Source organism: Amblyomma mixtum, chromosome 2 (genome assembly GCF_055824585.1).
Source record: "Amblyomma mixtum isolate Tamu chromosome 2, ASM5582458v1, whole genome shotgun sequence".
NCBI classification, from domain to species: Eukaryota; Metazoa; Arthropoda; class Arachnida; order Ixodida; family Ixodidae; genus Amblyomma; species Amblyomma mixtum.
Window position 1 is genome coordinate 48,229,648 of NC_143013.1, and position 16,083 is coordinate 48,245,730.

General features: G+C 49.3%; 1 protein-coding gene across 6 annotated transcripts in view; it reads left to right on the forward strand.

Annotated features, from left to right (window-relative positions):
• LOC149359253 (beta-hexosaminidase subunit beta-like) overlaps positions 1–16,083 on the forward strand; it is an 83,555-nt gene that overhangs the window by 1,748 nt on the left and 65,724 nt on the right. For 2 of the 6 annotated variants that reach the window (XM_089571541.1, XM_089571543.1), the window contains exons 2-4: positions 10,769–10,835; positions 12,053–12,168; positions 13,432–13,531. In XM_089571541.1, coding sequence (XP_089427667.1) covers positions 10,776–10,835; positions 12,053–12,168; positions 13,432–13,531 — 276 coding nt within the window. In that variant the 5' untranslated portion in view covers positions 10,769–10,775. Of the gene's footprint in view, positions 1–10,768; positions 10,836–12,052; positions 12,169–13,431; positions 13,532–16,083 lie in introns of those variants that run through there. The other 4 variants (XM_089571542.1, XM_089571544.1, XM_089571545.1 and 1 more) reach the window with 4 other exon arrangements.

Genomic DNA, 16,083 nt, shown 5'->3' on the forward strand with positions numbered 1-16,083 from the left:
TAGCTCGCCTAAAACCAAAGTAATGTTCAACAGTCTCGCAAGGAGACAGCAATTCACAATTGGTAGCGAGGTGCTGGAAGTAGTTAGAGAATATGTCTACTTAGAGCAGGTAGTGACCGCTGATACGGACCATGAGAGGGAAATAACAAGAACAGGAATAGGGGAGCGCATATGGCAGGTTCTCTCGGATCATAAATGGCAATTTTCCAATAGCCCTCAGGAGAAAAGTATAAAACAGCTGTACGTTACCCAGTACTCACCTATGGGGTAGGACAAAAAGGGTTCAACTTAAGTACAGCGCAGCAAGCTACAAAAAGAGAAATGATAAATTTAACGTCAAGAAACAGGAAGAGCTCATTATGAGTCACGGAACAAACGCGAGTTAATGGCATCCTAGTTGAAATGAAGAAGAAATGGGCTTGTGCAGGGCATGTAATGCAAAGGTAAGAAACCAAAGGCTGTTATGGGCAACGGAGTGGATTCCAAGAGAAGGCAAGCGTAGTAGGGGCGGCAGAAAGTTAGGTGGGTGGATAAGATTAAAAAGTTTGCGGAAATAAGGTGGCCGCAGCTGGCACAGGACACGGTTAATTGTAGAGACATGGGAGAAGCCTTTGTGCTGCAGTGGGCGTAGCCAGGCTGATGATGATGATGACATCGCCCAGTACACAGGTCTATAGCATTTTGCCTTCATCGAAATGCCACTTCCGCGGCCAGGATTGAACCCTCGTCTTTCGGGTCAGCAGCCGAGCAGCATAAGGGCTATGCCATCGCGGTGGCTTGTACCCGTAAAGAAACAACAACTGAACGAAGTTGCCGAAATTCTGGCATCGGAGGCGAATTATACCGCGCATTCAGATGAAGTGACACTGAGATAAAGCATTGTCAGTTGAAAAGCGTACTGTTTTTGTGAATTCGTCTGAACGGATCTTAAAGGGAGACTGAAGCACTTTTTTTGAAAATCAGACTGGCAGCGGCGTCCTATAGTTTTTCATGCTGTATGCTCGAATATCGCATCCAAATAAGGCAAAAACAAGCGCGAATTGCCTTTTTTAGCAGAAATATGCGGCCTCTGCCGCGGGGCACGCCGCGCGGCGCGCCGCCGCCCGTGATTGGTCAAGCGAGGTCGTGACGTCACTTTGAGGACTGGAGAAGCTGCCGATGCGGATCCGGCGCTGCGCTGAGTGCAGATCGCAGCTTTCCGTGGCGTTGTAAAAGCGAATATGGCGACTATTTTTTTTACTGACCTCCAAAGAAAAGGATACTACAGTTTGTTCATTCCACGCATCACCTGAAAGCAAAAAAGACACGAGCAAAAAATTCTACGCCTAGCACAAGCATACGCTAGCGTGAACACGTACGCAGATCATGCGTAAAAGGTGCCAGCACAACCTCGGCTGGTATTCTCGGAAAGGAAAGGGTGCGAACAATACTCAAGTCAATTACCACCACCGGACGCCTCCTGGCTCGCTCGAAAGAGCGTCATCCTAAAGAAAAGGCCCAAAGCGCTGTGTACAAAAAATCCTATTCTCACTACCCGGCGTAGATTGGGGCAAGAAATTATTTCAAGGAAACGATGAAGCAGCACAAAGCTGATGTCAAAATTAGCGAAGCGCAGTGGCCAAGCACTGCGAGGCATGTGACCACAGGATATTGAAGGAATCATTGTGAGCTGGAAACCAAGCTAAATACTCGCACAAGGCTGCTGCTTCACTCGTGGCGCGTTCAGCAGATGCCAGAAAATATTAATCGCTGCCTCGGAAACGTTCGCCCTTCCTAGATTTGCAGTTTAGGTTCAGTGAAGTAGTGGCCAACTATATGTGTGTTTAAAAGCCAAGCTAGCTGCAACTCGTTCGCTGCCACAACTTGAAGAAGAAACCGACTAAGGTTGCGAGACATGATGTTTTATGCAAGAACTTGGTTGGCATTCATTTCTCTGTTAAATTTGCATCCGAAATCAGAACGTCGAACGCTTTCATTTTAATCGCTCAGATACAATTAAACGAGATGCCGCATATGAAGAGCTTCAATGCTCGCTTGCTTTGCTTTATTGTGTTTTGCTTTGCTTGCTTGCTTGGACACTTCGAACCGAGTACAAAATCACTAACCGAGCCTTGCTGAGCACGCCTCAGGTGGTCTGGCCGCACTTATAAGCTGAGAAGAGCAACACATGCTTGAGCCTCTATTAGGTTTCTGCAGGGGCGTGTTTCTAGTGAGCATGTTTCTGCTTTTAGAAGAGGCGCTTCTTCGAAATGGTGACACGCCTCTCATGCGCGAGGAAATGAAAGGAACTGCGTCATGGTTCAGCCGGGACCGAAATCTCCAGAGATCACATTAGGGACAAGCTCTGCATGTAGCCGGTCTCACGAAAGTGCTTCGAGCAGAGTACGCTTGCTTTGGTCGGCTTGAATTCTTCGTCAAAGCAGCGAGCGCTTGCGCTGCGAGCGTATGATCTTGCGGAAAACAGTGGAAGACGACACAGTCGCGGGCGTAGTTGTTCGTGGACACGAAAGCAGAGTAGTACCTCGTGTTGAATCTGATTCTCAAGGTCGGCTGACACGCTTTGTAAGTCACAACGCACGCAGTACGAGGAAAAACGCATGCAGCACGAGAAACAACGCGCGCTGAAAGCTCGCTCGGGTGCGCCGAAGTATCCCCGGCTCCTCAACGTGACGTCACGTTGGCCGACATGGACGAGGTTTCCCTCTCCGCTGTTCTCCTCTCCTGCGGTCGCGCGCGGCGCGGGAGATTTAAACATCGCGTTTTTAATTGGTGATTGCGCCACTTCTTCGTCAAAGCAGCGAGCGTGTCCAAAAACGCTGGAAGAAGCAAAAACACAACAAGCGACTACGCAAAAAGATCGCTGACATCGAGAGGCGAATCGAGGAACATACACTTACTCTCCAAACACAACAATGGCACCAAATATGTGAAAGCGTCAATGGACAGCTCGGAAATAAGAAGACATGGCATCTTCTCAGACACCTGCTCGACCCAGAACAAACACGTCCCGTGCAACAAAGTCAACTGTACAGACTCATACATAAATATGAGGGTACAACTGAAGACCTAATCAAAGAGCTAGCAGAACGTTATCTAAACACGGATGATGGTACCACACAACCAGACTACCGAGGGACTCCTAATCCAAATTTAGACGCAGACATCACAGACGCAGAGGTCTGGTACGCAATTGGAAAACTGCGGACAACATCTGCGGCGGGACCAGACAAAGTAACAAATAAGACTCTCAGGAACTTAGACGCAACGTCGATCGCGGCGGTTACAGACCTTATGAACAAATACTGGCATGCAGGCAACATACCACCAGAGTGGAAACACGCGAAAATCACTTTTATTCCTAAAGCGGGTAAGAAACTCAGCACTGAGAATCTACGCCCAATTTCATTAACATCATGCCTAGGCAAACTCATGGAGCATGTCATCCTCAATAGGCTCCAAAACTATGCGGAGGACATGAACCTCCTACCTGAAACAATGTTAGGATTCAGGGCCCAACTATCTACCCAGGACATACTCTTGCAGCTTAACAAGGACATAATTGAAGCTGACGAGGGAACAGGAACGAAAGCAATATTGGGTTTAGACCTTGTTAAAGCTTTCGACAACGTCACCCACAAAGCCATTTTGACAAACTTGTCAGAAATCAACCCCGGAGAAAGGACGTACAACTACATCCGATCCTTCCTCACTAACAGAACAGCAGTGATAACGGTCGGAACAATAGAGTCTGCCCAAATCACACTAGGAAGTAAAGGAACGCCACAGGGCTCCGTCCTGTCCCCTTTCCTTTTTAACCTCTCCCTTATCAAAATTCCCCCCAAACTGGCACAAATACCAGACCTACACCACACGTTCTATGCAGATGACATCACACTTTGGGTAACCAAAGGATGCGAAGGCTACATTACATAGAAGACACACTCCAAGCAGCAGTGGACATCATTGAGGCATGCGCATGGGAATCCGGCCTCACTTGTTCTGAGCAAAAATCTGAACTCTTCGTGATCCGTCGTAAACAAAGAGGTAGGCGTACCACAACATCCCCCCCGCAAATAAACGTCTATGTTAATGGACGATCTGTCAAAGAGGTACAGACCATGAGAATACTGGGGTTGTATTTACAAACAAATGGAAAGAATACTGACACACTCACGAAGCTAAAACGCACGGTAGAAGCGACGGCGCGATTAATCCGCCGCATAGCTAACCGCAGACAAGGGGTGAGGGAAAGAGATTTATGCCGCCTAGTGCAGGCCTTTGTGCTAAGCAGGATACTCTATGCCACCCCTTATCTCAAATTTTCGAAAGCAGAAAAGGACAAATTGGATAGTATGATACGGGAGGCCTATAAGGCTGCGTTAGGACTCCCACTAAATGCCTCAACCGAAAGGCTTATGAGGTTAGGAATACATAACACCTACAATGAACTGAAAGAAGCCCATTTAATGGCTCAAACAGCGCGATTAGCCAATTCCAGAACTGGCACGAGTATTCTTACCATGCTCGGAATTAACTTTCAACCTACGAATAACGATGCTAAGTAGACCTACCCCGCGACTATAGGACGGCCCTACTAATCAAACCACTCCCCAAAAACATGCAGCCCTTACACCATGAGGGTAGAAGACAAGCACGAGCCAAAGCCTTACATAACAAATACAGACAGTGCGCTGCAACACTTTATGTAGATGCGGCAGAATACAAAAATACCAATGCCTTTGCAATTGTGGTTGTGAACGAGAATGGCGACCACATCGTCTCGGCGACAATCAAAACGAAATCCTCTGAAACGGCAGAAGAGGCGGCTATAGCCCTCGCCCTAGCACATACCCAAGGGAGCATCATCCTCAGCGATTCCAAAATGGGTATCAATAATTTCGCTAAAGGGCGAATTACAAACACCTCCCTTAGAATCCTTAACGCAACCAAATTCTCACCAAATTATTCCGAATTGATATGGGTCCCAGCCCATTCGGGGAATCCGGGGAAGGAGGCAGCCCACAATAAAGCCCGAGGTTTCGTCGACCGGGCAGTGGATGAGTCTGGCTCCCTGAATTTCACGAAGGACTCCATGATCACATATCATGATCTCACCAATCATTTTAAATTAGAGAGGAGAATTTCCCCCCCTCCAGACATAAGACTTACTAAAGAACAAGAGGTTACGTGGCGTCGTCTACAGACGAGATCGATACGCACCCCATCACTCCTCGCGCACATTTATCCAGATCTTTACAACCCAAACTGCAAACACTGTGGCCAACGTGCTACCTACGATCACATCCTGTGGGACTGCAAAATAGAGCCACCTCCGGGTGATCTAGTTACAGCTCCTTCTCTCGAGCGGTGGGAGACCGTGCTGGCTAGCTCTGACCCCAGAACGCAAGTTTTGGCGGTGGAGTGGGCTGACAAAGTCGTCGAGGGCTATGTACTCTCGACCACTTAACGCGACCTCTTGCCAAGCTCTTCCCGGCGAATAAAATGTTTTACAATCAATTGCGCCACTGTTTTGGCCAAAATCGAAAAAATAATTTCACAGACGTGATCAGCAATTACACTACTTCAAAACCCTAAAAAATTGGCTGATTCGAAAACCGCCTCAGTCTCCCTTTAAGATTCTTCTCGTGTCGTGCTTTATTTTTATGCTATTCTATGTCACATGCTTAAAAACCAGCAGACATGGTCATAAGAGACGGAATTTTCTATCATTCACTTCAATTGTCGAAGAATCGGAATTTTCTACAATTCACTTCAGTTGTCGGCTGCACATCTGTTCGTCCTGTCCCTTCATTTCCTGTGTGCCTTCTTGCTGTGCGCACTGCAGTTACAATCCCTCTGTACTCCTAACGCCACACCTCAACTTTAATGACATACCTTCCGCATATTTCGTCTAGAGAGGCACAACGCAAATCTTTAGCATTCCACTTCAAATTGGAATGCATCCAAGTTCATTAAATCCGGCCGACATTGCCCGTCATCGTACTCGCGTACTCAGCTGCAAACGTTTGTTTGCTTCTCAGTTCCTCTCCGAAAGCGTGAGGCCAGCCTTATATTCATGTCTGAAGAAAGGAAGCACACTTTACCAAAAGGAAGACAGACGCGTAGGCGTATCGACTTTGGTATAAAAATTGAAAATTGGTTCTTACGGAAAGGAAATGATGCAGTAACTGTCTCGCAGATCTCGGAGGGAGTGTAAGAAGAAAGAAAGAAAGAAAGAGGTGCCGCAGTGGAGGTGTTCGGAATACGTCGCACGTTTACGCAGCTTTTTAAAAATATTGAGCCTCGCCTCCTTTCCAGCCTCGCCGTGACAACCTCCCACAGCTCGCTGCTTGACCAGATAAAAGACTTTGTACGTGAGGAGGTGGCTCGACAGCTGTCACTTCTTCACGGCGTGCAGGGGCCTCCCTCCAACCTGGATCCGACCCTACAAACGGTGATTCGCGAGCAAGTGACCGAAGCGCTACCACCTGTTCGTCCGCCGGTTCCCGCTGCAGCGCCGCTCACATACGCCGACGCCGTCCGAAAACCAAGAGCCGAGCCGTTTGTCCCGTATTATCCTCCGACGCCGCCGCCTGCCTTTCCAACCCGACCACCTCCTGCTCGTGTCAACCCTTGGCGCACCCGTGACAACCGTCCTATTTGCTATGCATGTGGTGTCCCTGGCCACTTTGAGCGCCTGTGCCGACGCCGTGTGCCACCACCTGTGGATGACCCCAGAACCTACGTCTACGCGGCACCACAGCCCCCGCCACGTCCGTCGGCTGCCGAACAGCTTGATGCCTCCGATCGCCGCCCGTATTCTCGCCGCCGTTCGCCATCCCCGCGGCGCCGTTCTGTTTCGCCACTGCGTCCTCATTCCCCTATGCGCCAGGAAAACTAGTTGCCGCAGTTCCCGAGGCAAGAACTGCGTATTCGGCGACAAGTTCAAGGCCTCGTTTGTCCCCAGCGAATGTTCTCGACGTTTCTGTGGAGGGCCACACCGCCTTGGCGCTTGTTGATACTGGCGCTGCTGTTTCTGTGATGAATGAGAAACTGTGCCGAAAACTTCGCAAAGTGACGACGCCGTTATCCGGATTTTCGCTTCATACAGCTAATGCGCAGCGCATCTCGCCTTTAGCCGCCTGCACAGCCAGGGTCATCATTCACTGTTCCTTATATACTGTTGAATTCGTCGTTCTCTCATCGTGCTCGCATGACATTATTTTAGGTTGGGACTTTCTTTCCCAACATGAGGCCCTCATCGACTGCGCTCGTGCCGAGCTCGAACTTCTTCCGTGCAGTGCTACCTCGCCTGATACGTCATCTTCGTGGGGCAAACTGTCTGTGGCTGACGACATCGAGATTCCTCCGTGCTCATCTGTTCCTGTCCCTGTCTCCTGCCTCACCGCATCTGACGGCGCCGTCGTCTTTACACCATCCGACGTCTTCATCTCTCGACACGGTCTGCCTCTGCCATTCGCTCTGCTCACTGTTCAAGACGGCTGCAGCCTCATCCCGATCTCGAACCCTTTTTTGAGCCCCTGCATATTTCTCCGTGGCGAATGCCTTGGCCACGTTCAGCCCGTCGACTCTTTGCTCGGTCCCGAACGATGCGCCGAATCATGTTCTCTTGCTACTAATTCTCTTACTTTGCCCGCATCTCCCGCTGTGGCCACAGACGATGCCTTTGCCGATTCCGTCGACGCCAGTCTTGCCACACCGCAACGCGCCCAACTACTTCACCTACTGAACCAGTTTCGCTCTTCTTTCGACGTGGCTCAAAACCGACTCGGCCGCACGTCTACCGTGACCCATGAGATCGACACCGGAGCCCACTTGCCGCTTCGTCAACGCCCGTACCGAGTTTCGGCAGCCGAACGCCAGATTATCAACACTCAGGTGGACGACATGCTTCAGCGAGGCGTCATTCAACCATCCAGTAGTCCATGGGCCTCTCCTGTGGTTCTAGTGAAGAAAAAAGATGGCACAATACGATTTTGCGTCGATTATCGGCGGCTTAACAAGATCACCCGCAAAGACGTTTACCCGCTGCCGCGAATCGATGACGCCCTTGACTGCCTCTAAGGCGCGGAGTTCTTTTCTTCTTTAGACCTGCGTTCGGGGTATTGGCAGGTCCCTGTGGCCGAGGCTGACCGTGCCAAGACGGCTTTTGTTACACCAGATGGCCTGTACGAATTTACCGTCATGCCTTTCGGCCTTTGTAATGCCAAAGCGACTTTCGAGCGAATGATGGACTCCATTTTACGCGGCCTGAAGTGGACCACGTGCCTGTGCTACTTAGATGACATTGTCGTCTTCGCGCCTGATTTTGAGACGCACCTTCACCGCTTGGAGCACGTGTTGACATGTTTAACTGCCGCGGGGCTCCAACTTAATCTCAAAAAGTGTCGCTTTGGCGCCCGCCAACTGACAATTTTAGGTCACGTCGTCTCTAAGGACGGCGTGCTTCCTGACCCAGCCAAACTTCGTGCCGTCGCTGAGTTCCCCAAGCCGTCGACTCAGAAGGAACTTCGCAGCTTTCTCGGCCTGTGTTCTTATTTCCGACGTTTCGTCCGAAATTTTGCCTCTATCATCGCACCACTTACGAAACTTCTTCGGGGCGCCAACAACCTGTCCGATTGGTCACCTGACTGCGACGACGCCTTCATCACCTTACGCCGGCTGCTCACAGCGCCTCCCATTTTACGCCACTTCGACCCCACTGCTCCCACTGAAATTCACATTGATGCCAGTGGCGTTGGCCTCGGCGCTGTCCTTACGCAACGTAAACCCGGATTTCCCGAGTATGTCGTTGCCTACGCGAGCCGTGCACTGACAAAAGCGGAATCCAACTACTCAGTAACCGAGAAGGAATGCTTGGCGATTGTTTGGGCGATCGGAAAGTTTCGCCCTTACGTTTATGGCCGCCCTTTCGATATCGTCACGGACCATCATTCCCTGTGCTGGCTGGCCTCCTTGAAAGACCCTACAGGCCGCCTCGCTCGCTGGGCCCTACGCCTACAGGAGTATGATATCCGTGTCATCTATCGCTCCGGCCGAAAACATAACGACGCCGACGCATTGTCCCGCTCTCCACTGCCGCCAGACGTTGTCTGCCACTCGCCAACCGGTTGCGCTTCGCTGTCGTTTTCAACAGATACCATGGGCAGCGAGCAAAATAAGGACCCCTGGGTATCTTCGCTGGTACGTTTTCTCTCAAATTCCTCGGCGGCACCCGTGCCTCGTGCCCTCCGCCGCCAGGCTGCTCACTTCGCCATTCGTGATGGTCTATTGTACCGCCGCAACTACGTCCCTACCGGCAGGAAGTGGTTGCTTGTCGTCCCTGCCCATCTGCGGTCGACATTCTGCGCCCTGTTTCACAACGACCCGCAGTCTGCTCATGCCGGCGCCTTTAAAACATACTCGCGACTCCGTCTCCGCTATTATTGGCGCGGTATGTCCACCTACGTCCGCAAATACGTCCGATCGTGTCCTGACTGTCAACGTCGCAAGCCAGCTCCTCACCACTCAGTCGGCCAGATGCAGCCTCTCCCTTGCCCTTTCCGTCCTTTTGACAGAGTTGGGATTGACCTCTACGGCCCCCTTCCTTACACTGCTGCTGGCAACCGCTGGGTTATTGTAGCCGTCGACCACCTCACGCGTTACGCCGAAACCGCGGCTCTTCCTGCTGCTACGGCACCACACGTTGCCTCTTTCATATTGCATCACTTCATTCTTCGCCATGGAGCGCCCCGAGAACTGCTGAGCGACCGTGGGCGCGTTTTTCTGTCCGAGGTCGTGGAATCTCTTCTCAAACAGTGTAAGATCACTCACCATACCACCACGGCCTACCATCCTCAGACTAACGGTTTGACGGAACGGTTTAACCGCACCTTGGGCGATATGCTGTCGATGTACGTGTCTTCCGACCACTCCGACTGGGACAGGATCCTGCCGTTCATCACCTACGCCTACAACACCGCCACGCAGACCACCACCGGCTTCTCGCCATTTTTTCTCCTCTACGGGCGCGAACCTTCCTCACCACTCGACACAGTACTTCCTTACCGGCCCGACGTGTCCGAGTGCACCACTCTTTCGGAGGCGTCCAAGCATGCCGAGGAGTGCCGTCAGCTCGCTCGGTCGTTAACATCCGGCGAGCAGGGGCGTCAAAAATTCCGTTTCGACACAAGCCACACTGATGACAGTTTTCTACCCGGCTCTCTCGTCTGGCTTCACGTGCCGTCTACCTCACCTGGCCTTTCGTCCAAACTTCTCCCCAAGTACCACGGACCTTACCGCATCGTAGAGCGCACTTCCCCGGTCAACTACATTGTCGACCCGGTGACACCCTCCACAGATCAACGCCGACGCAGCCGCGAGACTGTTCATGTGTCACGCCTGAAGCCGTACTATGACCCGTGTGTGTTGTCGTCTCCCTGACTCGCCAGGATGGCTTCGCCTTCAGCCCGGGGGTGATTGTAAAGAGGAAGATGAGCAGCGGCGGCCGCCGCTCCGCTAGCGCGCGGCGCGAGATCGCTGGCTGGATGACCGAAGCTCGGACCGGCATTTTGGCTAGCTGTCGCTAAGTTCCTTTCCCCGGAAATCCTGCTACAAGCCTAATAATCACAACCTGAAGCGTAGTGTTTGCTTTAAAGAAGGTAGCGATAATGTTCGTGATGCGTAGTGACTACAGGAGTTCATCTTGTTTTTTAAATTGTTGCTTAGTTATTATCCCACGAGGGATCTTTCTTTCTACGCTTTGCAGACTGAAGATGGAGTACCTGCTTGCGTTCGTACTTCTGTCAAGCGGAGCATTTTGCGCCGTCCCTCACGTAAGTCCCATAAAGCTCATGTCCAACATTCTTGGAGAAAAATTTTGAATACTGAAATACTGTAAGGTAATGTTATGTAAATATCGAAGGTAATGCTCCATTCTTGTGATGTGTAGCAGAGTCTTTCTTTTAGAGTGTCTCCATCACTAGCATCGAGCAGTTAAGAATGCCATAAAAAAACAAGGGGGAACGCTTCTGACGATAGCAAAAACGGTAATAGCACAAAAATTCAAGCCTGACGACGGGGCATCTGCGGATATAATGATTGTCGTAGTGAAATCTTAGAATATACGAAAAAATTGCGTTCATAAGCTGGTTCCCGTTCAAAAATGCATTTATGTGGCCTACAAACGAATCGAACCCATAACCCTCTAATCGCAAGTCACAAACGCCACTGGTACGCTATGCAGGCATGTTCGGTCGGCTTCGTTGAAGCGGTGATTCCTATGTATGTTGTGTGGCCTTTCACACAATGATTGCAATTGGGAAGGATGGTTTATGGTTTATCGGGGTTTAACGTCCCGAAGCAACTCAGGTTATGAGGGACGCCGTAGTGGAGGGCTCCGGGAATTTCGACCACCTGGGGTTCTTTAACGTGCACTGACATCGCACAGTACACGGGCCTCTAGAACTTCGCCTCTATCGAAATTCAGGTTCCGCGGCCGGGATCGAACCCGCTTCTTTCGGTACAGCAGCTGAGCGCCATAACCACTGAACCACTATGGCGGCGCTGCTGTGGAAAAAGCAGTAGTGTCCGTGTGTGCATGGGAGAGGATTGGCTATCGGGCATACCTTTAATGGCGGATCTTAAGTGTGCCCCATTTTTTTTTATCTTGGTTATATGTTGACTTCGTGTGGTCACGAATCGAGCCGAGAGCCTTGTAGCACTTAAAACACACCTGAAAAAAAAAATGAAAAGTGAGCGCATACAGGAATCGCCACTGTAGATGCAATTGAGAGTATCAGCCTGCTCACGAAAACTGCATTGCATGCGAGAGCGATTGAGATCTGCTGCTAGCATGTATCACAGGCGCCACCTGTCGCAGACGCAGGGCGATATTAAAACACACCTGAAAAAAAAAATGAAAAGTGAGCGCATACAGGAATCGCCACTGTAGATGCAATTGAGAGTATCAGCCTGCTCACGAAAACTGCATTGCATGCGAGAGCGATTGAGATCTGCTGCTAGCATGTATCACAGGCGCCACCTGTCGCAGACGCAGGGCGATATTCCGTCGCACCGGCTGCCGTGGCCGCTGCCTTCCTTCATCAGGACAAGCTCCGAGTACTGGCTGTTGCGTCCTTCCAACTTCAGCATCTCGGTGCTGCCAAGGTATGCAGAAAGAGCTACAGCACCCATGAATCTGAGAGGCCTATCTGCTTTGAGAACAAGGTGCATGGAAATAAATAAAACTCAGTACGATTCACTGGCAGGGTGTGGCCTGCACCAGACACGCACCGCAGAAATTATATATGATAATGAAAACTCGCATTCAAAAAAAAAAAACAAAAACAAGTAAGCAACTATACGGACTAAGAAGTTGTAAGGAGGGTAGTTTGTGAGATTTATACCATGTGATTTCAGGCAATTTTTGTGGGGAAATGAAGCCCTCGGTCAAATGCTTTGGTGACATTTCATTAGATTTTACTTTATTGAGCTCCAACAAATTTCATCCGGACCGATTCAGCAATGGCGCAATGAAGCCACTCATTTTCGTGTGTTCAGAAAGAAGAAGCACCTGTCTCTGGTGTGGCAGAGTGTCAAGCGGGTAGGCATTAGGAAATCTGGTTGGAGGACGCGGCTGGCACAAGAGAGGGCAAAATAAAGATCAACACAAGAGGTATCTCTTCCACAGTGCACATAATCTGGATGATGATGATTATTATGCTAGGAGTCCCTGATATCAAGCTCCCTTTCAAACCAGTTTGCAAATATTTACATATATGCAGCTTCGAATTATTTCGTTGTCCGGCATGACCACCGTAACTCGATGACGCAATAATTTTGTCAGCAGCGAAAATTGCTGACTAACGTGTAGAGGCGGTTAAAAGAGACGATAAAGACAAAGTGAAGTTGGTCCGCATTGATATATTACCGCGTTGTAATCACAAAGAGACCACTCTCACTTTTCGGAGATTTTGTGAGCTAGAAAAGGTGCAAAAAAAAAAAAAGAGAAATACTTGTGCCGCCATCCCGTGTCCGTTATATCAAGCAAACTGCGGCCAGTTTCATCGCGGATCCCTGAGGCTAGGAAACACACCCATTCATTTCCAAGTTCCGAACGGTGATCACAGAGTCATTTTCAATATGGACGTCATGAGTTAGATTCGATTGGGGAGAAATTTTTTAAATGCGCTTTTCTCGGCAATAAGTCCGTATTTTGCTGCCGGAAAAACGTCAATAAAGTAAAAAGAAGCTACAGAATTAATTTTTCGCTCGCAACAAAAAATTGACGGAGCGGCCCTCGGCACCCCTTTAAAGCAAGTTTGCTTGAAGGCCGGTATCCAGAAATTTTTTAATGATGCGTTCGAGTGCTTGGCGTTGCCAATGAAGCCTGCCACATAGAAGTGCTGCCTTTGTGCGCATGCGTCGCAGCGCCCTGGATCGCGACACCCGCTGCCCCATTGTGGACGCTGCCGCCGCGCGCTACGAGTCCTCCCTGACCCGCGCCGAATGCCTGCGCACCTCGGACAAGGTACGACGCGCTCGATGCGAAACCGAAAAAACGCTCCTGCTCACTGCCGAAGTGAAGTGCGGTTATTGTGAGTGCATTTCTTAGCGTAAACGACTTGATACCTACATTGCCTTGTTGTCCATATTAAAGGGCCAAAACTAACATCACTCCTTGTGCCTTCTGCTGTGTGTCGTTCCTGCTATCCAGAGCAACAACCAGCCACCTACATAACTCTGAACTCTTCTTTAAATACCAATGTCTCAGAATATATTTAAAATGGTCAACGAATAACTTAATTTGCCAAAACTGCTGACATAATCACGTACTTGGAGAGGATATCATGTAGCAGCTGGTTTTGGGTCGCGACCTTGACCGACAGTAGACCAATCCTTTGCTTGGCTGTTCTCTGAATAGTTCTTCGCTGCACCATCCACTCAGTTCGTTCGCTTCTCAAAGTAGTCTTTCCGAAGTTCCGAAGTTCTACACTCCGCCACTCTATAGAAAGAGAGAGAGAGAGAGAGTAACAACTTTATTACGACTGAGCAATAAGCTTTGAGAATATCCTGTGTCAGGGTCATTCAAGACAACTTCAATGCCAAAGCCATTCATTTAATGTTCCAAGCATCGCTGTCAACATTGTTGAGGTGTCAGGGGAGCCTGTCAGGTAATGGCTGGTGCCTTTTGTCCCCGACCCTTAGTTTTTTTTTTTTTGCAAAGATAAAAGTAAAATGTTTTTTATAAACTCAGTCACCTCAACTGGTTCCTCAGCTGGTCCGAGGCCAGCCGTACCATTTGCAAATATCTTACCACCCCCAAACTGCGTAATCTCCGGCGCATTCGCTTAAATACACTCCACACCCTTGCCTCTTCTTTCCCTTCCGTCTGCGACCTTCCCCTACATGCCCAAATCACCCAGAAATCTATGCTTATCTGGAGCATTCACTGTTCTCCTGCCACGTTGGCATGCTATGCACTCAATCGAGATCACTTGCAGCCTGGGGGCACGCATCATGTGGCGCTAGCGCTTCACTTCCCGCTATAAAAAGGCATTGTTGTAAATTATAGTTCGTACATCAAACAGGTTGTCATAATTCTTAGCACTGTTCCCGCACTCACCGTTCTATCACATTCCACATGACAGTCGCGGTAATAGAGTATGTGTCCGCCGCTGTGGACGAGAATATCGCTGGCGAACGCATTCAAGGTTAGGTTCTACGCAACATAAATATCCTTGGAAATGGAAGATTGGACAGCCGCTGCCATAAACGAGTTGTGAAGTTCTGTACGCGACATACAGAGGTCGTGGGTTCGGATCCCACTGGCAGCATGCGGTTATCTTTTATTCTACTCTTTTATCAATGAAATTGTGACCATAAAGAGATTACACTATTATTTTTTATTAATCAACACCACAAAGTAAAAAAAATAATTCTTGTATGCTTTAGTTGGTTTCGATGTCTGCTTGCTTCCTTAGCCCGGACGTATTAGTCTTATGCACGCCTGTTTGATAAACTTCACCACACTACTTAAATATATTTTTTTTGGTAAGGTAGCTTTACCGCAGTGCAATATTGTAGTGAGAAGAAGGTATATATGCCAGATTAACAACTGCAGAGCAGCCTTTGGCCTTGCGTACGAGTTCTTCACAAAGCACTACCGTCGTGCGGCGAAGTGCTCTCATAAGGTGTGGGTTTGTGCTGGTTGGTAATCCATTCTTGACACAGAACGCGCAGAAGACGAAGAAAGACGTGAGAAAACAGCGCGTGTCCGTGCATTTTCTAGTCTTCGCCTTAGTCGTTTTCTGAGCGCTTTGTGTCAAGATATGCTTTGACTGGCACTCTGATGCGTCGTGTGGGGAAGACAACCAGTAGGGGAACGCGCGGTGGTGAAACCACCGCGCGTTCCCCTACCAACGCGCGGTGGTGAAACCACCGCGACGCTTGTTCTTTTGCAGCGGCCTGTGTCAGCTTTATTGAACAGAAAACGCAGTTAAAGAGTCTTAATAGGTCTCTCCCTGTCCTCTACGGTATTTTTAATCCAAAGCCCATTTCTTAAGCATTGACGTGTATTGAGGCCGCGGAAAAGATGGGCACAATTTGGCAAAGCGGACATAGGGTACGTTTCGATAGTCTAAACATCCGACAGGACGTCAAGTGTGACGTCTAGAAAGACGCCTAGATGCCCGCATATTAAAAATTGTCCACCATTCAAGCCACCTGGCGGCATAAAAAGTAAACTAAGCTCATTAATAGCTTTACTGATAGTTTTTAAAGTTATAAACATTGCACATGGAAATGCCTTTTCTACGGTCTTCAATTTATTGTTGCGGTAATGTTGCGCGTTTCATCGTCTCATTGTGTAAACCTGAAGACAAGTGGTTTCGCCCATCTAGGCTAAAAAAAAAAAACATGCAATACGCTGCAGTGCATGCGCGCAGGGCCCGCTCTCGGAGGACGGCGCGATTCTTTTATTATTGATGCTAAACTTTTCATTATGCTGGAACATACTCATCCAGATTGTCCTGCAGGCAGAAGAAGAGTACGAAATATTGTAAAAACAAAAACAATATGCTC